General features: G+C 38.5%; 2 protein-coding genes across 4 annotated transcripts in view; both read left to right on the top strand.

The window, feature by feature from the left end:
• The window catches only part of LOC123845689 (torsin-1A-interacting protein 2-like), a 44,291-nt gene that overhangs the window by 6,068 nt on the left and 10,733 nt on the right, over positions 1 to 27,490 (top strand). Inside the window, exons 1-3 of one of the 3 annotated variants that reach the window (XM_064594182.1) lie at positions 12,434 to 12,574; positions 22,822 to 22,997; positions 25,308 to 25,784. In XM_064594182.1, the coding sequence (XP_064450252.1) occupies positions 22,964 to 22,997; positions 25,308 to 25,784 (511 nt within the window). In that variant the 5' untranslated portion in view covers positions 12,434 to 12,574; positions 22,822 to 22,963. Of the gene's footprint in view, positions 1 to 12,433; positions 12,575 to 15,001; positions 19,600 to 22,821; positions 22,998 to 25,307; positions 25,785 to 27,490 lie in introns of those variants that run through there. The other 2 variants (XM_064594180.1, XM_064594179.1) reach the window with 2 other exon arrangements.
• LOC123846128 (torsin-1A-interacting protein 2) lies at positions 12,573 to 14,220 on the top strand. Its single transcript, XM_064594183.1, has one exon. It carries the CDS (start codon positions 13,072 to 13,074, stop codon positions 13,465 to 13,467), a length of 396 nt encoding a protein of 131 aa, XP_064450253.1. The 5' UTR covers positions 12,573 to 13,071; the 3' UTR covers positions 13,468 to 14,220.

Raw genomic sequence — 27,490 nt, 5'->3', positions numbered from 1 at the left:
GGTTTGAAGACTGACGTTTGCTATGGAAACTTCAAGTGAGAGCCTCTCCTCAGTAATTTTTATTACGTTGAAGGCAGAGTCCACAACTTGATTACCACTTTTACTGCTTGTTCATCACATAATGATGAGTGACTCACTTAAGCTCTGTTTCATTTATCTTCCTTACCAGCATAGAGAAAATACTCGCCTGAGAGCCGAGTAACTTACAAATTTAGCTAATAATATTGAGGATTTGGTTTTTTTTTTTTTTAAGATTTTATTTATTTATTCACGAGAGACAGAGAGAGAGAGAGGCAGAGGGAGAAGCAGGCTCCCAAAGAGCAGGGAGCCCGATGTGGGACTCGATCCTAGGACCCTGGGATCATGACCTGAGTGAGCCGAAGGCAGGCGCTTAATCATCTGAGCCACCCAGGCGCCCGATTTGGGGGTATTTTAATAATGTATTGTCTTGTATGTAATTTGTTTTTGCCTAAGAAGTTATTTTAAACTGTATACCATGGAAATCCACGTTCCTCTGAAGTGCCACTTAAATTTCCTGAAGGGAAGTTTGCTCAGAGAGGCCTTATCTGCTTTCTGTTTCTCATTTTGTATATGGAATTTAATTGTGTTAAGGGGCGCCTGGGTGTCTCAGTTGAGAATCAGCCTTCGGCTCAGGTCATGATCCCAGGGTCCTGGGATTGAGCCCCACATCTGGCTCCCTGCTCCACGGAAGCCTGCTTCTCTCTCTCCCACTCCCCCTGCTTGTGTTCTTTCTTCTCACTGTCTCTCTCTCTGTCAAATAAATAAATAAAATCTTAAAAAAAAAAGAATTTGTGTTAAAATTTTGTTAGTATTCTACATCTTATGGCTACTATTTGTCCCAGAAGACGTAAGTCCACATAGTGACCATACTTTAAGTTTTGCACAGCAAATAAGCTTTTTGTGAATAAAGATGATGGCCTCAACATTCGTCATGAGTATAGAGTTTGGAGTCAGAGCTGAGTTTGAATTCCTGTTCTGTCACTGTGTGACTTGGGCAGTCTGCTGTATTGTTCTGAGCTCTTTTTCTCATCTGCAAAGTGGAGAGTCATAGGGTTATTTGGAGTATTAAATGGGACAGTTTAAGGACTCAATAGATGGGAACTGTAATACTAATTGGGCTAGGGGCGCCTGGGTGGCTCAGTCGTTAAGCGTCTGCCTTCGGCTCAGGTCATGATCCCAGCGTCTTGGGATCAAGCCCCACATTGGGCTCTCTGCTCCATGGGAGGCCTGCTTCTCCCTCCCCACTCCCCTTGCTTGTGTTCCTGCTCTCCGCTCTCTTTCTCTCTGTCAAATAAATAAAATCTTAAAAACAAAAACAAAAAAACCTAAAAAAAATACTAATTGTGCTACTTTGCTCTTTACTAACACTAAAGGAGTTGGTCCATGATTTTGATAATCAAAATAGAAAGAAAATTCACCCATAATTTCAACAGATCAAATTTTTTTTTAAATGTACTCATTTAGCCCTTGACTGTAAGTATACATAATGTAAATGTAATAACCTTTTTGCAAAAAGTCAAAAATTTAAAAGATTGGTTTGTTAATTTCTGAGAGTTTTGTTTTAATTATATAAGTAGAGCTGTCTGGGTCTGCCTTTATTCTGATCTACTAGTGAAGAACCAGCAGAACTTTCCTTTAGCACAGTTTCCACTTGCTCTCCCCATTCCAAAAAATAAAACCTCTAGTGGCACTGTTATTTAGTAGTTCAAATAATAGTTTTTGAGGGCTGCTTTTGTGCCCTCATAGTGGCAAGTGTAGCACGTTATCTCTTTAACCCTCACAGTGCCTCTTTCTCTAGGTAGTGTTATTCCTTTTTGTGGTTAAGAAAACGAAGGCATAGAGATGAGTTCACCAACAACTGCTCAGGCGCAGGCAGTCTGACTTTAGAGGACAGTGCTGCAAGGGATTTATCTTTGCAGCTTCAGTGTATGGTTGTTAGGTCATATATGTAGGCAGGAATTGATCCTGGAGGCTGAACTTACAACTTCTTTGTATAAAAGTATAACGGTATCTGTAACTACTGTAACCACTTCAAAAAAAATTTTTATAGGAAAATAGTGAAGAATAGGGAAGTATTGACTGAACAGATGAGGCATTCACCTATAGTTTTATTGGTTGTGTCAGTGAAAGTATGATTTATATACAAGATGAGTTATTAAAGTTTTCTTTTTTTATTAAACATAGGGTCTTCAGTGAAGGAAAACTTCTTCAAAGCAGTATTTCTCAAACTTTATAGTGAAGCCTTAGAATCATTTGACAAATCTCTTAAAACATAGCCTGCACCAGCCTCTCAAAAGATTCTGGTTAAAGGAGGTCTGGGGTCGGGCCCAAGAATTTGCATCTCTAATATGCTCCAAGATGACGCTAATGATTTCCAGCTAATGAGTTTAGTAAGAAGACAAATATTAGTGGTGGCTCTCTAGATTGTTGGTTTGACAGTGAAACTGGTTTTTAAGCACTATCCTTTGCTAAAAGGACCGAGGATATTTTTTGAAACATAGTTGACTCCAGAGCTGAAGCAGGGAGCCTGGAACATCTTGCAGTGCTTGAAATTAAGGAAATGCTCAAAAAAGTTTAGGGGCTTGTTGAAAGGACACAGGAACCAACTTGAAGGAGCTTCTAATGGCCAAAGTTGGACAATTTGAGCAACAAAATGAATAATGGTAGTATTGGATTTTAAGGCATGGAACAAAGTAAGTATCCATGTTGAATGGATATAGTCTAATAAACAAATGGAAGAAGGGACAACTCTTAATGAAGAAGGCCAGTGAATGAATGAAAAGCAAGAAGTAGAAAATCATCGGACACACAGCACTGTAGTAATTATTACAGACAAAATCCAACTGTAATGCTAGTGGATGGAAGTTTGAGGAAAATCAGGGTATTTGCATGGTTTGAAAATATCTCTCCTAAGATAATTGTTAGCTGCAAAGGAAAAATAGTAACTTGGCAGTGGAGATACCATATTAACCCAATGATTGAAGTTAGCATCACCTGTAGTAGGACATGGACATCATGAACTCGGTGATATGATGCAGTTAGAAGGATACAATATCATTTCTGTGGTGTTATTCCTGCCAAAAATGCAATCTGGTTATCTTTCTTATCATGAGAAAAACATTATACAAACCCAGATTGAGGATCATTCTATAAAATAAGTGACGATTACTTTTCAGAAGTGTCAAGGTCACAAAGACTAAGTTCACAAAAGACAAAAGAAACTGTAAAGACTAAGAGACTCAACAGTTTAGAGGTTCAGGAGAATTAACAGTTAAATGCAATATGAGATCCCAGATTGGATCTGGAACAGAAAAAGGACATTAATGGAGAAACTAGTGAAATTTGAAGTCTGTAGTTTAGCTCTGATTTGTACCAATGTTTTTTTTTTTAAGATTTTATTTATGAGAGAAAATAATACTGGCATATTTCTTTTTCAAGATTTTATTTATTTATTTGACAGAGACATAGCGAGAGAAGGAATACAAGCAGAGGGAATGGGAGAGGGAGAAGCAGACTTCTCTGAGCAGGGAGCCCGATGCGGGGCTCGATCCCAGGACCCTGGGATCATGACCTGAGCCGAAGGCAGACGCTTAATGACTGAGCCACCCAGGCACCCCAATTCTGGCATATTATGACAATAAATATGGTGCAGAGGAGGGGGCAAGACTTAGAAACTTACTTTTAAATACAGCTACAAATAGCTGTGTATTAACCTTAAAGGTTTTACTGCTGGTGTTTGAAATTGAAACTGTAGATAGACTTTGAACCATGACTTTTGGTCCATTAGAGCAAGGTCAATTGAAGTGTACGAATAAATGTCTAAAGCAGTTGTTCCCTTTTAGGGTATGCTAGCAGTCCACACATACACCTGTTTTGTCTGTCCGTTCCTGGAGTGAGAGGGGAAACATTCAGCAGCTGTTTCCTAACTCAGGATCATTTTTTTTTTGTTTGGCTCGTGTGTTCTTCATAAGAGGGAACAGTATATGTGGTAAGTCATGCTGAAGATTGTTATCCATGTGTCTTCTCTAACTGATTTCAAGACTACCGAATTAGAAATAGTTCCTCACAAAATAGTCTGAAAACTTTTTAAGGAGCATTTATTTTCATAATATATTTTTAACAAAATTATTTTAGATTATGTGAATTTAAAAAGAAGATTCCTGTTTATCCCCATGCTCCTGAATTTCCTGTCATACAAATTCCAAACTATTTAACAAAATATGAAACTTGAATCGTTTGACTTTGTGTATGAAACATATCAGAGAAATTGTCTCATAAAAAATAGGTATTTTTGATTATTGGTTAACCTTAGAATATAATACTCCATGGAAGAAAATAATTAAAATGGGAACTCACGGTTTAAAGCATTTATACTTTTTCTGTGTATCTGTCTTCTGATTTTATATATTATATGAGGAGTTAGCAGAGGCTGAATTCTAAGGGATATGTTTGCCTGGAGAAGCCACCCCAATCCTGACTCAGTCTGAGACTTACATTATCCTACCATAAAAAGAACAAGAGAATTTTTGTCTGTCAAAGGCAGATTTGAGCTTGCTTACTAACATCCATTCAGGAAATAGCAAAGAATGTAGAATCAGGATATTTAGAGAAGATAATTATTTAATATGTATTAAGCTGCCATTATTAGTAGATACAAATTTCAGTGGATTAGAGTTGCATTTTCATTTTGCAGTTAAAGTGCTATTTTCTAAATTTTGTCCTAAGTTTCAGGAAGAATCTTAAATTTACTGTAGTTCTTACACACACAAAAACCTGATTTATGTTTTCCTTTTGTAAAGCATTTGTGCAGTAGAGAAACTTTTTAAACTTTCGTTTTTACCCACTGTTGGCAGGTTAAGAGGTTTGAAAACCTTGATTCTTCTGTGGGCCTTCCAGAATTTCCTAGGAACTCTACATGCAGTCTTTTAGTATCTATCTGAAGGCCTTTAGCCTTTACCCAAAGCATCACTTCCAATCTGGATTCCCTGGACATCTGGAAGTCCTGTAAGATTTTTCTCTATGTAGCCGTAGTACTTGGCATTGAGCCAACTACGCAATGGCTCAATGGTCCTACCAACTAAATGGTTGGTTTTCTCAGTAAACAATTATGTTTAATGATCAATAGAGAAATGGTGGTTCTCAAGGTATTTTCAGCATTTCTACAAGCCTAACAGTAATCATATATTTACTTTAAATCAGCTGCTTTTAACGTAAGCTGACAACGACTTGAGGAAAGAAACAAATCCAGAATATCTAAATCTTTCCAACTTTATGATACAGGCATTTTGAATATTTATCTGTAATTTAAAATACTGAAAATTTCTAAACCAGGGCTAGTAACAATAATTATCTTTCTTAGTTTTGATTGGCAGATTGACATTGGCAGACGTCGGATTAATAAAAATGAGAAAATGAAATTATTACAAGAATGTTGGTTGTTTAGAACATCCTTCCAAAATGAGATCTGAGGAGGGGTGTGCTGGGATAAAAATTACATTTGGTAGTAAAATGATTAGGAACCATTAACAACCTAATGGTTTTGGGGAGTCTAAAAGTATTCTCTTTCCAGAAAAAAGCGCAACTGTACCTAAAAAATCTCGATGTAATTTCAGGGGATTCGGGACTCCCTAAACCTATCCTAGATCTTTTTCTGTGGTTGTGGAAAATTGTGGTAGGTGATTTTCTCCACCCCCACCTCAGTATCTACGCACCACTGAAGAGTAGCAAACAGCTTGTGAAGGGGCTTTTTAAAGCTTAACGGTTGCTGTTTCAAAAAGGCGGTATCTTCGGTAGCTAAGAGAACAGGCTCTGGAACCAGTCTGCCTGAATTCAGGTACTGATTTCTCTGCAGTGACCTGTGACCTTCGCAAGTTGCTCAACCTCTCTGTTTCCTTAACTATAAAATTGATTATTGTAAGGATTACATGAGTTAATACATGTAAAGTACTTAGAACGGGTCGCGGTCCTTGGTGTTCGTTATTGTTAGTAAGCATAATTATCTCACAGACAAAGGATTACTGTGGAATACCTGGCCACGTGAGGTTCTCTGGGCTACAGCTTACTTGGAGGAAGGGTTCCTTTTTCTAATTTAGCACAAAGGCACCATGTGAAATAAAATCCTTGCACACAGATGCAGGCCTTGTTGGGAATATGCCTAGATAAACTTTCTTTTCCATACCAGCATTAGGTAGGCTTCTTTTATTTTTATTTTTTTAAGATTTTATTTATTAGAGCGAGTGAGCACGCACAAGCAGGGGGAACAGCAGGCAGAGGCAGAGGGAGAAGCAGGCTCCCCGAGGAGCAGGGAGCCCGATGCGGGACTCCATCCGAGGGCCCTGGGATCATGATCTGAGCCGAAGGCAGATGCTTAACCGACTGAACCACCCAGGCGCCCCAGGCTTCTTTGATTTCTATGAAGAGATAGTTGCTTACAATTTTATGAGAAAAACGAAGATCTATATCCTTCCTTTAAAAAAAAAAAAAAAAAGATTTTATTTATTTGAGAGAGAGAGGGAGGGAGCACAACCGGGGGAGGGGGGTAACAGAGGGAGAGGAGAAGCAGGCTCCCTGCTGAGCAGGAAGTGCAATGCGGGGCTCCATCCCAGGACCCTGGGATCATGACCTGAGCCGAAGGCAGACGCTTACCCGACGGAGTCACCCAGGCGTCCCGATCTATATCTTCTGTAGTCTCTTTTTTCCTCCATATATTAGTCGTCATCTGGGCAAAGTAACTACTGCTGCTCCTCTTGGCCACAATGTGGAATTTTGGTTTTGCTAAACCTGTTTTTCTAGCCCATTGCTATTTCCACTCTACTCTTCTACAATTATAACATATTGAATAGAGATTTTGTAAGCTGTTAGGACTTAGGATACAGTGAACCTTGTACCTCCACTGAGTTAAAAAAAATTGTTTTTTTAGATTTTTTAAATTTAAATTCAATTAACTAATTTATAGTGTATTATTAGTTTCAGAGGTAGAGTTTAGTGACTCATCAGTCTTATATAACACCCAGTGCTCATTGTATTGTGTGCCCTCCTAAATGTCCCATAACCCAGTTACCCCATCAGCCCACCTCCCAAAATTATTATCTTTGAAATAGTTTGTATGCCCTCCCCAATCATATCCCCTTTCTTCTCCCATCAAAGGTAATGATCATCCTTGTGCTTATCCTTCTTTTCTTTATAGTTTTATTGAATATTCCTAAATAATATATTAAAACTCTACATAAATGGAGACTGTATAAGTGTGTGTGTGTGGAAGGGGATGTTCTACTTTTTATTTTTTTAGCTTAATATTCTTGAGTTTCATCTGTGTCTGTATGTGCAATATTCCATTGTACAGCCATAATGACGGTTTTTTCCCCACCACTGTAGTAAAGCAAATATCTCAATAAAGGGAGTCAAGTCAATTTTTTGGTTTCCAGTGCATAAAAACTATATTTACACTATACTATAGTGCATTAATCGTGCAATAGCATTATGTTTTTTAAAAATGTATATACCCTAATTAAAAAATAACGTTGCTAAAAAAAATGCTAACCATTATTTGAGCTTTTAGTGAGCCATAATCTTTTTGCTGGTAGAGGGTCTTAGCTCAATGTTGATGGCTGCTGATGGCAATTTCCTAAAATAAGACAACAGTGAAGTTTGCTGCATCAGTTGAGCCTTCCTTTCATGAAGGATTTCTCTGTAGCATGTGATCCTGTTTGATAGCATTTTACCCACAGTAGAACTTCATTTAAAATTGGGAGTCAGTCCTAAAAAAAAAAAAAATAATAAATAAATAAATAAAATAAAATAAAATTGGGAGTCAGTCCTCTTAAACCCTGCCACTGCTTTATCAACAAAGTTATATAATACTCTAATTTTTTGTTGTCATTTCAACAGTCTCCACAGCGTCTTCACCAGGAATAAATTCCATCTCAAGAAACTACTTTCTGTGCTCATCCAAAAGAACCAGTTCCACATCATTTAGGTTTTATTATGAGATTACAGCAATTCACTCAAATCTTCAGATTTGACTCCTAATTCTAGTTCTCTGGCGATTTCCACCACATCGGCAGTTACTTGCTCCACTGAAGTCTTGAAACCCCTCAGTCATCTATAAAGATTGGAATCCGTTTCTTCCAGAATCCTGTTAATGTTGATTTCGGCCTTTCCCCGTGAATCAGGAATGTTCTTAATAGCATCTAAAATGGTGAATCATTTCTGGAAAGGTTTCAGTTTACTTAGCCCAGATCCATCAGAGGAATCATTCTCTATGGCAGTCATAGCCATATTTCTGAAATAATAAGACTTGAAAGTCTAAACTACTCCTTGATTCGTGGGCTGCAGAATGAGCATTGTGTTAGCAGACACAAAAGCAACATTAATCTCATTGTACATCTTCCTCAGAGCCCTTGGGTGACCAGGTGCATTGTCAGTGAGCAGTAGTATTCTGAAAGAAATCTCTTTTTGAGCAATAGGTCTCAACAGTGGGCTTAAAATATTCAGTAAACCATGTTGTAAACAGATGTGCTGTCATTCAGGGTTTGTTTTTCCATTTAGAGAGCACAGGCAGAGTAGATTTAGCATCATTCGTAAGGACCCTAGGATTTTTGGAATGGTCAGGGTACAATGGCTTCAACTTCAACCTCTAACAACAGTCGGCCTGTCCTTTGAAGCCAGGCATTGATTTCTCCTCTCTAGCTCTGAAAGTCCCAGATGGCATCTTCTTCCAATAGAAGGCTGCTTTAATCTACATTGCAAATCTGCTGTTCGTGTAACCACCTTCATTAAGGAAGTTAGCTAGATCTTCTGGATGACTTGCCGCAGCTTCTCCATCAGCACTTGCTGCTTCACCTTGCACTGTTATGTTATGGAGACGGCTTCTTTCTTTAACCTCATGAACCAACCTCTGCTGGCTTCAGACTTCTGCTGCTTCCTCACGTCTCTCAGACTGCAGAGAATTCAAGAGAGTGAGGATTTTGCTCTGGATTAGGCTTAGGCTTAAGGGAATGTTGTGGCTGGTTTGATCTTCATTCCAGACCATTTAAACTTTCTCCGTATCAGCAGTAAGGCTGTTTCACTTTTTATCATTTGTGTGTTCACTGGAGCAGCACTTTTAATTTCCCTCAAGAACTTTTCCTTCACATTCACAACTCAGCTGTTCGGTGTAAGAGGCCTTGTTTTCAGCCTGTCAGCTTTGGACATGCCTTTCGCACTATGTGTAATCATTTCTAGCTTTTGATTTAAAGTGAGAGGCGTGCAGCCCTTCCTCTCACTTGAACATTTCGGGGCCATCATGGGGTTATTAATTGGCCTAATTTCAATATTGTTGTGTCTCCGAATAGGGAGGCCCGGGGAGAGGGCAAGAGACGGAGGAACAGCTAGTCAGTGGGGCAGTCAGAACACACACAACATTCATCAAGTTCACTGTCTTACATGGGCATGGTCGCAGACACCCTAAAACAGTAACAGTCGTGACATCAAAGATCACTGATCATAGATTACCATGGCAAATATAATTAATAATGGCAAAGTTTGAAATACTGTGAGAATTTCCAAAATGTAACACAGAGATACAAAGCGAGCAAATGCTGTTGGGAAAATGGTGCCGACAGACTTGCTTGATGCAGGGTTGCCACAAGCCTTCAGTTTTTAAAAATGCAGTATCTGAGAAGCATAGTAAAGGAAAGTGCAATAAAACGAGGTATGCCTGTACCTCGATTTATTTATCCATTTTACTGTTCGTGGCCATTTTTCCTGTTTGGTTATTGCACGCAGTACTACCATGAATATTTTCATTCATGTGTTTAAGCACAAATGTGCTAATTTTCTAGGGTATATACTTAAGAGTGGAATTACCAAGTTGTAGGAAACGCATATCTTCAGCTTTACTAGGTAATGCCAAATTAATTCCAAAAGTGGTTGTACTAACTTATGCTTCTATGGTATAAGGATTCAAATTACTTTTTTGTTCTTTTGTTTATTGGGCATGTACAGCAGTAAATAAAGACAAAAAACCTTGTTCTCAAGGAGTGTATATTTTTATAGAAACAGATAGCTAGAATATTTAATATATCAAAATGGAAAATGTAAAGCAAGAAGGGGATGTTATCTTGGCTGCTGTTGGATCCATATGGGGATTAGAGATTAAGGCGATGAAGTACAACCAGGAAGCCCTGGGCTTCGTTTAGTGGTCACCATAAACAGAGCTACAGGTCTGATGAGATTGGTCGGTCCTGATTCTTTCAAGCCAAAATGGTAGTGAAGCTATGAGTGGGGCAGGGGGGCAGTGAAGTTTGAGAATCATGCTGGGAGCATTTTCAGGAGGCCCTCTTTACTCATTTATTAATGGTAAGGCTAAGGAGTGAGCGAGGAGGCTGGTGGATAAGTAATCTTATTCTGAGCACTTAGTGCTTTGGGGTCCCCTTTTGATTCTTGCCCATGGTGGTTTAGAGGACCAGGGGAGGGGCTGTCTTGTCAGAAACATAAGGAACACTAAAGTTCTCTTAATTCAGGAATACTTGGAGCTCTAATGCTTTGTTGACTGTTGAAGTTGGAGAAATGAAGGTTGGGAGAGGGTGGAGTTATTCTGAGTATTTGGAGCTTTAGGGCTCTGACACTGCCTGGGGGTGGTGGGGTGGTTTTGCCTAGAGTATATACAACCCCAGTTGTCAAACTTGTTAATTTTTGCCAGTCTGGTGGACGTGAAATAGTATCTTGTTGTGATTTCAATTGCATATCTCCTTTTCACTCTAAAAACCCCAAATTCTTTATCTCTTCAATGTTAAACTTAGCCGTATAACTTTACTATTAACTTTTATGTTGAACCCCATGGTTGTGTGGGTTTTATTCATTATCTGTTCCATGTACTAAACATGCAAGATTTCCTAATTCAACAACGGAAACTTTTGTGGTGGCTCTTGTCAGTAGACCCTCAGGGAAATCTGTTACGCCCTGTATTGTCACTACAAAGGTTACTGAGTCAGGAACCCTGCCATACCTTCTGTTAACTTCGCCTGAGGAGCTGAGTTGGTAGCCCACACCCATACAGTGTTATCTAACCTCAAAAAATACTTCAGTGTACCTTCACTGACCTGTCTCCCCTCATCCTGGGCTCTCATCAGAATAGGAGCCCTGTGTTGGCAGCACTGTCAGAGACTCTTCGGTTGCCTTTTAAACTTGCCATTTTAAAATCTGAGAATCACAGCTGCTGTTGACAGTCTATAAGGAAAATGCTTTGTCTGACCACAACTAAGGCTGTCACTCCTCTGCTTTTCAGGCCAAATCTTTATACAGTTCTAGCACTCACGCCTTCCCCAGTGTTTCTACGTGCTCTCACAGGATCAAGCCTCAGATTTCACAAAGAGAACACTGGAGAAAAGCAAGGTATATGTCGTATTCTAATATGTAGCACTTCCTCGGTGGCTATGTAGTTGTTCATACATCCTAGGACCCCACCTTTTTTACTTGTTATATTTAGTGTCGTGAAGGATTATAAAAGTGATAGTATCTGCAAATTCCAGCTGATTTCTAAATATTTTCCAAGAATTGCTCAGAGCTATTGCTCAAGACTGTACCTTACTTGCTTTCTTAAATATGTAATGTGCATAAACCTATAAAGATAGATGTGGGTAATGAGATATGCCCCTCTTGGTTTCTTTTTCAGCCTTCAAAAGGATTTCCTCCCAACTTCCTAGAGTTAGCTATTAAGATTTCCTGATGATTTTGTAATCCCTTTTCCTGGATGGATTAAAGTCTGTTACAGAAAAGCTGTCACCATTGTTAATGTTATCCCACACATTACAGGAATACCATATATGGTACCCATTTCACAGAAAAGATACACAAGAAATCTCAGAGTTTTACTAGATTAAACAAGATGATACAGACTTTACTATTACTAGAGTGCAGAAGGAGTTAGAAAAAAGAAACAATCCTAAAAACATTAAGCTAGTACAAAAATTTTTTTAAAGATTTTATTTATTTGAGAGGGGGAGAGAGAGAGACAGAGAGAGAGAGTGCACACATACATCAGCAGGGAGAGGGAGAAGCAGATTCTCCGCTGAGCAGGGTTTCCGACGTGGGGCTCGATCCCAGGACCCTGGGATCAAGATCTGAGCTGAAGGCAGAGGCTTAACTGACTGAGCCAACCAGGCGTCCTAAGCTAGTACGAATCTTAAGTGAACCAAAACCCTTCCTAGTGCCCAAAATAAGCATAAGAATAGCTCCCAATGGATAAATTGGTGTGATCCCCTATGAAATTGTCATAAAGAGACCCACAAGACCATTTTCATCCACCTTGACTGGCCCAAATGATTTCCAAGTGCATGTTTCTAATATTGTGAGCAACTCAAAGCCTATATGAGTCGTCTGAAGTTTTATCATTTACAGGTGTGTGAAGCATTCCCAGACGCTTCAACCAACTCAGCATCGACTACTTCTCTGTGACTGGGTCTTGATTAAGGTCCTCCCAAGAAAGACTTCATTGGATCCACGCTCAAGAGGACTCTACTAGGTTTTCCTGACCCCCTACATCATTGTAAAGTGCCAAGGCCTTAAGACTTGGGTACGTGTATTACAACAGCGAGTGCCAGCGCCCACAAAAGACCCAGTTGGACCTGTCAGCTCCTTTGTTTCACCAAGCAGACATAATAACTTACCAGCAAAGCAGAGTAAGCCACGTGCCTCTGCATGACACCACCAGCTGATAACACACAAGAAAAATAACCAATTTAGACTAGAGCCCTATCTTTTCTTGAGAAGCTGGGATTTGAAGGAGCTATTCTGAGATCTGTGCTGCTAGTGAGTGACTGATAACATTATAGACTGGATTGGTCCCTGAGTTCAGAGACTGAGTTGCAATTGAGTGAAAAATAGACAACGACATCTTGAAGAATTGCACGGAGGTGCAAGCCAAATTTAACTCTGGTCGCCAAGTATTGTTGGTTGGACTGAGAAATTGCTAAACCAGACCTGTAATAGGACTGGTTATTTGGGTATCTCTCTTTGTCATTGTTGCCTTTTACTGTTACATTGCTTTCTGTGTTATTTCTCTAAGCCCAGATGTTCTCAGATAATTCACATTGCCCGGACTGTGGACAGCAGTGGTTCCCTAGTTTAGAACTAGGCCATTGGTTGTACCAAACTGAACTTGTTGAAAATGAGTGTTACCAAGTATTCTTAGACCGTATTAACAGAGCGGATTATTGCCCTGAGTGTTACCCTGATAATCCTGCTAATAGAAGCCTTGTTCTTCCTTGGTCTTTCCCACTTGAGTGGGCGCCCCAAAATCTTACTAGATGGACCTTTGAAAAAGCTTGCCACCCGTTTCTTCTGGGTCCTCCACTGGTTAGAAAAAGGATACACGACTCTAGAGTAGCTGGCTTTAACCCTGCATTGCAGTTAATCTTGACCAGAACAGACAAAACCTTGAACAAAAAACTTGGCCAAAACAAGTAACTTCTTAAGCAGTCAAAATTAGGGAGACTCTAGAGTTTATACTAGTAGCTCAAGGAAGATTGGGAAAATGAATCCTTTCTAAATCTGATCTGGACTGTCACTACCTTGGGGAATTGCTTCAATTGTTGGATCTGCTCCCATCGGCTACACATACTTTGTTCAGCATGAATTTAATCATAATTCCAGTCAGACTATTCATCTAGAACCAGTCTAATCTACGTGCCCTATGTTTTGGAATTAGCTTACCCATCCTAAGAAGCTCCACAGCCTTATTACGGATGTATGACAGGATAGTCCTGGAGGAGAGGCCCTGTACTCTGTGTACCATAATGATACTTTTAGTGATAACTTTTGTGGGAAAGCATCTTTGTAGCTGGATTATAGATTATTCCAGTAAAACAGCTAGATAGTTTAGTAAGAAACTGCATTGTTCTCCATTCCACCTCTTACACGTTAACCAGTGGTAATATCTACACAGGATACACACAAACATGCAGAAATGCCACTATCTTTACTTGACTCTACATAGCAAAGGCTGTCCTGTTTTTGTGGTGACTGAACTTCGAATGTCCTCCTCTGGAAATGGAAAAGTACTTATACTATGAGATAGGTGACAAAAGGAGTTACCAAGCTTGACTCCATAGACACTATGCGGAAGCATCTTTCTGAGAACTAACAGTGTCTTGCTGGACATTGACCACATTCTGGCCTTCACCTGTTGATGAGAATCATGGAACTAGAGTATAGGAGAAACTTAGAAAAATCTGAAAACATCTCAGAGGCCATTGCACAATTTTTAAATTCCACTTAAGATACTAGATAATCCAGTGCTTGTGTAGCAGCTGGACAATGTTCCTAAGGTCCCAGGCTCTTTCTGTTCTTCCCACTGGGATCCTTATCGTGGTGGCTTTTTGTCCTCATAGTTGCTTCTTCAGTGAGTATAGTGTGGCTGTTACTGTTCCAGATATTTCATTCCCAATCAAAGGCTGGAAATACGAAGCAAAAGCTTTTTCCTTTCAAGTCTGTGTCTTTTATTTGGGAAAAAAGTCTTTCTCAAAAGTCCCTCCCAGATTTCTTCTTATATCTCAGAAGGTACTGGTTCACAAGCCTGGGAAGCCCAGCAAAAGGGAAGGGGGTTAGCAGTGCCTGGGTAGGGCCCATTGTCTCCCTAATAAAATCATGGCTCTTTTAGGAAGGGAGAAGGGAGGAATGAATAGCTGTTGGTGTGCAACAAATCATGCCTTGTGGCCACATGTTGTGAAACCTAAAGTTATTTGTTCGTCTGTATAAAGGATGTACCCCAGAGATCTACCCTGTGTCTGCCTTATGTCTGTCACAATGGAAGTTCTCTCCTGTTACATTGCTGAATAAACTGTGTGGACTGCTAAATTGAGTGAAGACTAGTTAGTTTATCATTGACCCTTGGTTAAGAACTCCCTTTACTGTCCTAAAGCTCTTTCTACAAAGTGAAAATTTACTTAGAGCTATATTGCTTTTGATCACTGTTATTGGTCCCTAAATTTTTTCAAACACATACTGACAAACGCTCTACATACATGCAATTTTAAGTATCAGCAAAATGTTTTAACCAAAGATTGTTTTAACCAGTTTCTCCTTTAAATAGTTAAGAAAAAGTAAATGGATTTGTACTGTTGATTTCCAAATCAGTACCTGGATGAGCTTGTTGGAACATGCGCATTTCTTGATCTTAGAGAAATTTTGATTCCTTAGGTTGCTCACAGGCCCCGGGAATCTGCATTTCTAAGTAGTGGTGCAGGAGATTCTTAACGCAGGTGCTCTGTGGATACTTTGAGAAGTACAATAGCAGCACCTCCATGGTGTTTAATTACCTGGCTTCAAAGGATGGGAACTGAGTAGTCATAATACCGCAAGGTAGTGATAGTTATTTACTTTGCTAGTGCCATATAAAGAGGTTTCATGTCAGACTGCAGGTAGGTCACTGTGGATATTTCAGATTATAACTCAGTCACATTTTTCTCATTAAAAAAGTCAGGACTGTTGTAGTTCTGTGTGGTGTCATTATAAGCTTTGTGAGTATATGGGCAGGAGAAAGGAATCAAAAATACTAAAGTATTACATTAAGAATACTTTGCCTTCAGACATGGTTATATTATCACATACCTGTTACATGGTCAGCTCTCAGAAATAACATGTGGCAGAGTTCATAAAATTGAGCAAAGAAGAAAATTTAGAGAACTTTGTAGCTCTTCAGCTTAAGTCTTCTTAATATGATTTTACTTGGTTTAAATATTCTAGAATGCTCCAATTCATAATTATGAATAGTGAATTATAAAGTATAAATATATTCCTAAAATTTAAGTCTCACAACAAATGATCTGGAGGGTTATCCCCTACTTTAGATTGTGTGAGCCATATTAATCATCTTTATACTGTGGCAGAGTTGATACTATTATATATATTGGTGGCCATTTTTAAAATGATTATTAAAACTACTTCCAGTTATTTTATGGCAGACTTGGGAGTAGAAGGTTAAGAGACACATGCTGGGGTAGCCTGGGAAGGAAGTAATCTGCTAAAGAGGAGGCTCTCCTGGGTTGGGGGTGACTGAGTTAGGATTCATCTCTAAGTGATAGGAGGAGAGACAAGCCCAGGCAAGCAGGCAGGCATAAAAGAATTCCATGGAATCCAAGGAGTATGTGGCAATCAGCATGATACACTTATCTGTAAGAGTGAGATGAGCCATACCCCTTCTGTTTCTTCAGTCTTCCCTGACAGCCCTGGATTCTCCATGGAATCCTGAGAACACAGCTTGGAAACTGCTTAGTGTACAGGAAAAATAATGGCTTTGCAGCCAGCTGACCTGTGTTTGTCTTCAAATTCTGGTACTATTAGATGACTTTGGGCATTTTAACCTCTCTCTATCCAGTTTCTTTATCTGTCACAAAGGTAGTGCAGTAATAACCTACCTCATCCTGTGTGGGGTTTGAATGTGATAACATATGCCAATCATATGGCACATATTAAGTCTTTAGGACTAGAAAAGGTACAGGAGAACGAGGCAGAAGTTAGAACTAGGAATAAGAGTTTTAGTTTTAGGGGATTAAAGCCAGTTGTTAGAGCTTGATGCTGAATTATCGAAAACTTAAACTTAAGTCCCTTCCAATGAAGGACCAGATTAATCTTGGTACTGAGGTTGAATCTGTAGTTGAGTTGAGCCAAATGGTCTTAGGTGTAAAGATTAAGAAATCTACAGGGTTGCATGACCCCAAGCAGTTCCTTGTCACATTTTTTAGGCCCATTTACAGTCATAATGGTGGTAGGTGTAATTGCTGTGTGATTTACTATCTCACCTGAGACTTTCCACAACACCAAAATAAGCAGTTTGAGAAAAGTTGAAGGTTAGGTTATGTGTAGATTCAACCAGGTCATATGTGCTAGAGTCACAATTGAAAACTACATACAGGTCGCTTTGCAGTATGTTTACTATAGGTGGTTTTTTTGTTTGTTTTTTGTTTTTGTTTTTTTTAGTGTCAGGGTTAAAAGCTTGGGTCCCACAGTCAGATTGAGTTCCAATCCCGACTCTACCTTTACTGGTAGTGTGTTTTTGAGTAAGGTTCTTAACCTCTTGTGTATGTCAGTTTCCTTGTCTGTAAAATAGTAAGAATATTAATGGTTCAGACATAAGACGATTGTGAAGATTAAATGAGTTAATACATAAAGTGCTTTGGATGCTGCTTGGCATAAACAAGGCAATAAATGTTACCTATTATTTTTGTTGTGTATGTTTTGTATGTTGTCTCTACAGCAGAATTATAAATTGCTTGAGGGCCAGGATACCTGCTTTTTATCCCTAGAGCCTAAATTGACACCATTCACTAAAATAAAAGTGTTTAAAAATAGAAAAAAGATATATGTACTTACTGGGCTCTAACTGCCATACATTTGTCATGATGGCATTTATATCTAAATTACCATCTTGGATTGACTTCTCTTTTGTCCTTAGCTGCTAAACTTCTGAATCCCTCCCTCCCTCTCTCTTTTTTAAATTCACCACTTAGGGGCGCGTGGATGGCTCAGTTGGTTCAGCGTCTGACTCTTGGTTTTGGCTCAGGTCACGATCTCAGAGTCGTGAGATCGAGCCCCACGTTGGGATTCTCTCTCTCCCTCCCCCGCTTATGCTCACTCATGCTCACTCTTGCTCTCCCTCTTTCTAAAATAAATAAATAAATAAAATCCTTAAAAAAAATGATCACTTAGTGTTGCAGATTCCAGTGCTTCCTGATACCTGCCCCTTCTCTCTTCCCCAGGTCTCCTCTGGGTCTCCGTCTCCTCCCTCCCTCCTACCTGGTCCCCATGGTGAGACCAGAGGTTTTCAGGATGAGCAGAGGTTGGGTGAAGTCCTGCTGTTCTCCCAGCCCTGATTTTGTTCTCAGGGACAGCTTTTTCGTGTCCTGCCTCTTCCCAGCTGGTTGTGACAAAATGCATGGGAGACTGTGGTTGGAGTGTGCCCCTGGAACAGAAATGCATTGCTTGTGAGCTCAAAGAGTTAGCATTACAGGCCCTTGCCTTTTGATTCTTACTTTCCCTCACAGAGGCTGATACCTTTTATTACTCATTTAAAAAAGTATTAACTACATCAAACATATAGAAAAGTCCAGAGAATAACATTCACCAGGTACCCAGATCTAAAATATATTAACGTTTTGCTACATTTGCCTCAGTTTTTTTTTTTTTTTAAGATACTTGACAGAGTTGGAACCCATTCTTGTCCTCATCCTCTTCCTGTCCTTCCATCAGCAGAAGCAAGCACCAAATGGAAGTTGATGTGTATCCTTTCTGCTCATGTGTTTGATTTTTTTATTTTACATGTATTTAAACAATGGTACAGAGCACTAAAAGAGAATTGACTGCTTTCGAAATGTTATTGCTCAGTAACATATCAGTAACATTTGTACATAAAGATGTAATATGCACCAATTTGTAGAGTTTCCCTTATGACACTTCATTTTGTATGTTGGGGGTCTGCTAAACTTGGTTGTATTGCTGCCGTGCAAAGGTCTGGCAGCGTACCAGTCAGTGAACACATACCAAGTTGTCAAAGCATTACCATTGGTACAGTGAGATGGAACAGAAAGGATGCATCCTAGAAGAGCACAAGGTAATCACGTCGGCAGAGGAAGTAGGCAGGCAAATTTGTGTCCCTCTTTAGAAAAGTCCCAGGATGTGGAGATGAAGGAAGGCATCCCTCAGAGTACCATCTGTTGCATTCTCTGAAAAGGGAGAATAAAACTTTATTGCTTTATCCTGCTTAAAGCCCTCATATAGAGACTGTTAAAATGACACAAGTTTTGCTGCAGGGTCCTAGGGAAGTGCAAATAGCTGCCAGTAGTGATGAGGCTGTTTTACCTGAAGTGGCAAAATGATTCTTTTTTTTTTTTTTTTAAGATTTTATTTATTTATTTGAGACAGAATGAGAGAGACAGAGAGCACATGAGAGGGGGGAGGGTCAGAGGGAGGAGCAGACTCCCCGCAGAGCAGGGAGCCCGATGCGGGACTCGATCCCGGGACTCCAGGATCATGACCTGAGCCGAAGGCAGTCGCTTAATCAACTGAGCCACCCAGGCACCCGGCAAAATGATTCTTAATCTCCATAAATGGGGCACTGAAAACCAACATTTCACAATTAAACTTGTAAGGGGTTTGCTGAAAGTAAATATCTTCAGTGCCATATGAAGCACATGGGTCTTTATCAGTTCCTTTTTGCAAAAGATACCATCAAAGGGATCTTTTTGGACATGATTATGGAACGGTTTTTCCTACAGTTGCAAAACGTCTCCAGCGTTCCCATTTTCCATCAGGATGAGGCTCTGCCTCACTTCCATTAATCAGTCCAGGGGTTCCTAATGCACACATTTCCTCGTATGGATTGGACACTGCTCAAAAGGTTGACCTGCTTCAGGAATAGTGGCCTCAAGATCTCCCAGCTGCCCCACCATGTGACTTCTTGTGAGGATGTGTCAAGAACCTCCGTGTTTATACCACTTCTTCCCTGTAGCCTTGAGGGAATACCATTTCAGCTATGAACAGTGATATGTTACAAAGGGCCTGAATGGAATGGGCTGCAGGAATGTGTGCCTCCTGACAAGAAAGGTATATACTGAGCATTTGTGAGATTATAGAAAGATCTGTGATGGTTCCTTTTGTTTTAATTGCCATATCTAATACTACATTTTAAGAATATACCACAATTTTTTAAAATCCACTTCCTTATTAATGGACATATGGGTGGTTTTCTCATTTGTTCCTCATTTTAAGCAACGCTGCCACGAACATCGGTGAGCACTTGAGGGAAAGTTTCTCTAAGGCATATATCTAAAAGTGCAATTGACTATTTGTAGAACATGCACATCTTAACTTTACCATATATTGCCATATTGCTCTCCAAAGTTGCAGTAACAGTTTACCTCATTGCCAGTAGGATTTAAGAACTCTGTATATCCAAATTCTCACCAACACCTGGTATTGCCCGACTTGTAAATTTTTGCCAGTAGATGGTTGTAAAACACTGTTGTATGTCATCATTCATTTGTCTTGCATTTCCTTGGCCACTCTTCTTTGTGATTCATTAGAATGTTAGGTTTCCTTTTGTTTTAACAATTTATTAAAACTGTTCAACTCTTTTGCCCACTTATTTTTTCATAGCATTATCTGTCTTTTAGGAGTCTTTATGTATTCTGGATATTAATCCCCTGCTGATTATACGTGTTGCTGATATTTTTCTAGTCAGTGAATTTATCTTTTAACTTTGATTTTGATGATTTGTATAGAAATTAATATTTAAAATGTGATCAAATTTGTCAAATTTTCCCTTTGTGGTTTGTGTATTTTATATCTTGTTTAAGAAAACCTTGAGATTGTAAAGATATTCAATATTTTCTTCTAAAAATTCAAAATTTTTCTCTTTACACTTAGGCCTTTAATCTGGAATTGATTTTTGTGTCGGGTGACAGGTTGAAATCTAATTTTTTTTTCCCATTTAAATTGTCACTTGTCCTCAAACTACTCATTAATTCATTCTTTCCCTCTTGTCGCTTACCCAGTTTCCTTTACGTATGTGTGCCTGTATTTCCTTCTCTCTCTCCTATATATTCTCTTTGTTCTTGTACCATTGCCCTATCGTTTTTATTTACTGTAAGTTTATAATAAGTCTTGCTATATCTGGCAAAGATAGGCCCCCCCTCAGAATTATCTTTTTATTTTTCCTTCAGAATTATCTTAACTCTTTTTAATCATTTACTGCTCTGTGTGAATTTTAGAGTCAGCTGTCCATTCTCTAAGAAACATACAACAATCCAAAAATTACCTTGCAATTTTTGTTTCAATTTACAATGAATCTATAGATTGATTTGGAAAGAATTGGCATCAATGGTTTAGAGTCTTACTGTCTATGCACATGATGTATTTCTCTACTTAGGTCTTTTTTATGTCCTTCAATAAAGTTTTATGCTTTTCTTCCTATGTATTTTTTTTAATACAGCTTTATTGAGTTGTAATTTACATACCATAAAATTCATCCCACTCTAAAGTTCTTGCATATCTGTTGTTAGATTTATTACCAGGTATCTTTTAGTTTTTATTATCAGATTCCTTATAGTTATTATGAATAGCATCTTTGCTTTCTAAAATTTTTGTCACTGGTGCATAAGAAAGTTCTACCCATTGTTTTCTTGGTTTGGGCTAGCAGGAAATAAGTGTTTTAAGAAATCTGAAAAAGACTGGGGACTTTTTATTTTCTATCATGAACTAGGATAGGAGAGAAACCCTCATTGCAACATATGATGGTAATGAAAAGGAGAGTTGGAAGCCCAGTCTCAGGAGATTGAAGAAGATAAAAGGGTGACCAGGAACTCTTCAAATCTGAGACATGTTCCTGAATGTTTACACCAGCAGAAAGGAGGCCTGTCTCTAACTCCTCCCTTCCCTTCACATTTATAATTGGCACTACTCTATACATTCATAGATTTATTCATTTTTTTTTTTTTTAAGATTTTATTTATTTAGGGCGCCTGGGTGGCTCAGATGGTTAAGCGTCTGCCTTCGGCTCAGGTCATGATCCCAGCGTCCTGGGATCGAGTCCCGCATCGGGCTCCCTGCTCCTTGGGAGCCTGCTTCTCCCTCTGCCTCTCTCTCTCTCTCTGTCTCTCATGAATACATAAATAAAATCTTAAAAAAAATAAAAAAATAAAAAAAAAGATTTTATTTATTTATTTGAGAGAGAGAATGAGATAGAGCATGAGAGGGGGGAGGGTCAGAGGGAGAAGCAGGCTTCCTGCTGAGCAGGGAGCCCAATGGGGACTCCAGGATCATGACCTGAGCCGAAGGCAGTCGCTTAACCAACTGAGCTACCCAGGCGCCCCATATTCTTTTTAATTAAAATAGGGAGTTCTACTTTACACTAGGCATTATACCAGGCATTTGGGATTAAAATTTTTAACTTGTAAAATTGAATTTTACAGAAGAGTGCTGTGAAAAAGACATAAAGTTAACTGGCTAGCCTCTCAACTAGGCCATCAAAAATGTAACCCTTTCCAAACCCCTTTCACATATACTTTTGTATTTAATCCTCATAGCACTTCTTAATCATTTTTACGATAAGGAAAGTTAAGTAAAATCAGGTATTATTGTTCCTGACAAAAAATGTGATTTAACTATAAAATGATAGAATATTTTATTATGAATTGCCTCTGATTTTGATTCCTTTTGTATATAGTTCATAATAATTTATACATCAGTCTTTTTTGGGCACCACATGGAAAAGCATTGAAGAGATCTAAAAAGAATACTGTGAGAGAATCACTAAGAAGGCAGTGACAAAATTCCAGATGTGTATTTCCTACTTCTGATATCAAGGCAGCTACCTTAGTTTGTAGGGTACTCCCTGTGCATTGTTAGTAATGATAAGTGAAAGCTGCTGAGAGATTTATATGGGACAGAAATTGAAGACATAAAGGAAATATGCAGTGATTAACTGAGCAGTGACTTAAATTTCTACTCTAAGAATCACTTTTTATTCCATTTTCAAAGAGATTCTCTTTAAGATTCTGGTCATTCAGCTTTTTCCATCCTTTCAACACACTGGAATGTATTAAGAGATTATGGCATCCATGCAAAGTTAATAATCTGAAGCTTTTTTCTGTTTGTAGTCAAGGATTTGAAGATCCTCACCAACGCCAGAAAACATTTCTCCTTCACTAGAAAAGTTTCAAAGGGGAACTATTACTCAAACTAAACAGATCGAATAAATAAAGCTGAAATTGGCATTTCTTCCATGTATGAATAAAAAGTCATTTAATTTTTTTCATTTTATTTTAGTCACTGTAGAAATGCCTTGTTTCCTGGGTCGGGAAGCATGAGTCTGTTGGGACTTGGGATAAGAAGAAAACAAGACATCTGCACAAGAAAAACCAGACACTAACAAAAGGTATCCCAAAGTCTGAAGAGCTAGAACACAAACATGGCCGACAGAGGACTTAGGGATCCTGCAGAGGGTAAGACTAGTCTGTATAGCACTGGTTTGTCCAGGTTTGTGCTATAGGGATCTAGATCTATGCTAAGAGAAGATCTCAGGTGATGGAAACCTGAAGTTCGGAGGTAAAAAAGAAGTTAGCTTAATTGATTAGTTTGTTATGATTATTCTTATTCTTTTGTATTTACTGAAGTCCACCATAATATCAGACCCGAATTATAAGGAAGATAAATGTTTTAGAGACTCCAGGAGTAGAAACCTGTAGTATTGGAAAAATACATGCACCTTAGGGACAACAGACCAATTTTTAGAGCTGTATTTTTAAAAATCAAGAAAACCGATGTGCCATCTACTTTCAATTATAGGGAAAGATGAAATTTAAATTCTTGCTTGTATATATATATAGGAGATATAAAATAGGCAAAATATGAAGTAGATATTTCAGAAGAGGGAATATTTACCTAAACCTTTTATTGAGAATGTTTTAAAATATATAAAAGAGAGCTATAATGAATTTGTACATACTCAACATTTAATTCCTTTTTTTTAAGTTTTTATTTAAATTCCAGTTAGTTAAAATACAATGTAATATTAATTTCAGACATACAGTATAGTGATTTCAACATCTAACTTTCAATTATAATCTATATAATGCTGGTCTTTTTTTTTTTTAAGGTTTTATTTATTTATTTGTCAGAGAGGGAGCCTGCACGCAAGCATAAGCAGGGGGATTGGCAGGCAGAGGGAGAAGCAGGCTCCCTGCCAAGCTAGGAGCCCGATTTGGGACTCGATCCCAGGACCCAGGGATCATGACCTGAGCTGAAGGCAGATGCCTAACTGACTGAGCCACCCAGGCATCCCTATAATGCTGATCTTGTTGCCTGCCTTGGAATATTTAAATGCAAATCCAAGGCATTTTATAATTTGTACATACTTTACATCTCTCAAAGATAGATTTTTTTAAAAAAAGTAACCAAAAGAGTATATCCCACCTGAAAAATATATTAATAGTTGTTCTTTAATATCATAACATATTTAATCAGTATATACATTTCCCCACTTGTCTCAAATCTTTTTTTTCTACCTAATCTTTTTTTTTTTTTTCCCCACAGTTGGGGTTTTGGTTTTGTGTGGTTTTTTTTTTCTTTATAATGGGCTACTCACTGCATTTGATTGATATATCTTTTAGGTTGCTTTCTTTTTAAGCTTTATTATAGAAAATGTCAGACATACATAAGAGTAGAGGAGGAGATGAGATGAATCCCATGTACCCATCAAATGGCTTCATCTGCTGTCAATATATTATTTCATCTATAGTCTTGCTGCTTTCACCCATATTCTTGAATTGAGGCAAATTCTAGATACCATGTAATTTTAGCCATAAATATGTGATTCTTATCTCTAAAAAGGATGCTTTAAAAAATTATCACAATATATTGTACTTAAAAGATGAACAGTGTAATTCCTTAGTATCAGCAAATACCTGGCATTCAGATTATCTGATTATCTCATAAATATTTCTTCAACAATTTGTTCAACACTAGATCTGAACAGTGTGGTCACATACTGCGTTTGGTCGATATATTTCTTCTCTTTAAGTTTCTATTAATAGGTCACCCCTCCTTTTTTTTTCTTCTTGCCATTTATTTTTATTTCTTGCTGTTATTTTTTTTTTTTTCCTTGCTGTTACTAAAGAAACAAAGTCTCTTGTCCCTGTGAATTTCTCACATTTTGGGTTTTACCGATTATATGTCTGAGACGTGATTTAATATATTCCTCTATCTGTGTTTTTCATGGAAACTGGTAATTAACTCTAGAATCTTGATCAGATACCAGTTCGTTTGTTTGGCAAGAATACTTCACGGGTGGTATAGTGTACTTCCCATTGCACTGAATTGGGAGGTTAATGATACGTGGTTTTCCCTCTTTCTGTGATGTTAAGATTGATCAGTTGGTTCAGCAGTTCTGTCAGTCTGGTTCACTCATTATAAAATTTCTCATCAGCTTTTTGCCTAGGGTTTTAGTTGCTGTTGATGATTATTGCGTAGGTGCATTATTTCACTAGGGAAGAGGATGTATTTAATACAACCAAAAATTGGTTCTGTCATTCAAAATAGTTTTACATTAGTATTATTAGATTTATTAACACATAATAAGTTTGTCTTAATCACCTTTAGTGGAAATCAAGAGAAATAATGTTTAGGAAGAGTGCCTTGTAAACCATCAAATCTATATACATTAAATAATAATACTTACTAATCAGGGACCTTGTTAAACTACAAAAAAATAGAGAATTTTTTTCAAGAAAAATTATAAATTTTTATCTCAATAGCCTCTCAAAAGGATTTGGAAAATGACCCATCAGTAAGTTCTCAGGCACAGGACACCTCAGTCCCAGCAAGTACCACTGAAGAAGCTCAGACCCCAGACCCCGCCTCTGGTCTTAACAAAGTCCACCAAGAGGTAGAAACAGTAGTTCCAGGAAGTGCAGACACAGACGATCAATCAGAAAGTCCAGATGGGACAGATTATGGGAACTATCCAAAGGACAAAACAGAACATGAGAACAACCAGAGTTTTCAGGAAGAACAGAACCCACCAGAACCCACCTGTTCTCCAAGTGGCAGGGTAGGAAGAGAAGATGCACTCTTAAGGAGCAGCTCTGCAGCCCTGCCTGAGGAAGTGAGCAGCGGACGTGGAGTTTCACCCGAGCCACCTGCCACAGACTCTCAGGATGCTCAGAGCCCTGAGCACCCCCCCGCAGTGCTGGAGAGCCAGGATACCGTGAGGAGGCGACTGCTGGCACCAGGTGAGGGAGCCCGCTGGACTTCTGCTTTGTATTGCTCTTTACTGAGGACACAGCATAGGTCAGGGTCCTTCTTTTTAGAGAAGTTCTCTTCATAGGATCAAGGCCTTTCGGCCTTGCTCAAGGTCACTTAAAGAGATATGACTGAGCTGAGATTAGAGGGAGGTTTCTCATCTCCTTGCCTAGCTCCATTACACTACTTAAGTAGCTTCCAGCATAGAAACTGCATTTTTAAACTTTTTATTTACTTACTGTTTGTTGTAGTATGATTTTAAAAAAGGGATTGACTTTTTAAAGCTTCACCTCTGGCTTTTCATTTATTTCTTAGGAGCATATTTTTACTTAACATTTTTTAAATCTTTTATTTTTTTTTTTGGAAACTTAAATGCTACACAAATCAAGAGATGGGTGTATATATATATATATATATTTTTTTTTTTTTTTTTTAAGATTTTATTTATTTATTTGACAGAGACACAGCAAGAGAGGAAACACAAGCAGGGGGAGTGGGAGAGGGAGAAGCAGGCTCCCTGCCAAGCTAGGAGCCCGATTTGGGACTCGATCCCAGGACCCAGGGATCATGACCTGAGCCGAAGGCAGATGCCTAACTGACTGAGCCACCCAGGCATCCCTATAATGCTGATCTTGTTGCCTGCCTTGGAATATTTAAATGCAAATCCAAGGCATTCTATAATTTTGTTTGTACATACTTTACATCTCTTAAGGATAGATTTTTTAAAAAGTAACCAAAATAGTATATCACACCTGAAAAATACATTAATAGTTGTTCTTTAATATCATAACATATTTAATCAGTATGTACATTTCCCCACTTGTCTCAAATCTTTTTTTTCTCCCTAATCTTTTTTTTTTTTCCACAGTTGGGGTTTTGGTTTTGTGTTTTGTTTTTTTTTTCTTTATACTGGGCTACTCACTGCATTTGTGTTGTTTTTTTTTTTTTTTTTAAGATTTTATTTATTTATTTGACAGAGAGAGACATAGTGAGAGAGGGAACACAAGCAGGGGGAGAAGGAGGGGAGAAGCAGGCTTCCCTGCGGAGCAGGGAGCCCGATGTGGGGCTCGATCCCAGGACCCTGGGATCACGACCAGAGCCGAAGGCAGACGCTTAACGACTGAGCCACCCAGGCGCCCCTACTCACTGCATTTGATTGATATATCTTTTAGGTTGCTTTCTTTTTAAGCTTTATTATAGAAAATGTCAGACATACATAAGAGTAGAGGAGGAGATGAGATGAATCCCATGTACCCATCAAATGGCTTCATCTGCTGTCAATATATTATTTCATCTATAGTCTTGCTGCTTTCACCCATATTCTTGAATTGAGGCAAATTCTAGATACCATGTAATTTTAGCCATAAATATGTGATTCTTATCTCTAAAAAGGATGCTTTAAAAAATTATCACAATATATTGTACTTAAAAGATGAACAGTGTAATTCCTTAGTATCAGCAAATACCTGGCATTCAGATTATCTGATTATCTCATAAATATTTCTTCAACAATTTGTTCAACACTAGATCTGAACAGTGTGGTCACATACTGCGTTTGGTCGATATATTTCTTCTCTTTAAGTTTCTATTAATAGGTCACCCCTCCTTTTTTTTCTTCTTGCCATTTATTTTTATTTCTTGCTGTTATTTTTTTTTTTTTCCTTGCTGTTACTAAAGAAACAAAGTCTCTTGTCCC

Source organism: Mirounga angustirostris, unplaced genomic scaffold (genome assembly GCF_029215605.1).
Source record: "Mirounga angustirostris isolate CCGP_5_RB_7025 unplaced genomic scaffold, mMirAng1.0.hap1 SCAF_6, whole genome shotgun sequence".
NCBI classification, from domain to species: Eukaryota; Metazoa; Chordata; class Mammalia; order Carnivora; family Phocidae; genus Mirounga; species Mirounga angustirostris.
Note: the sequence above shows the minus strand (reverse complement) of the source record. Positions and strands in the feature narration are given on the sequence as shown.

Bases quoted from the DNA above. Each gene is read 5' to 3' on its own strand.
- LOC123846128 (XM_064594183.1), top strand. From the start codon at position 13,072: ATGTTCTCAGATAATTCACATTGCCCGGACTGTGGACAGCAGTGGTTC.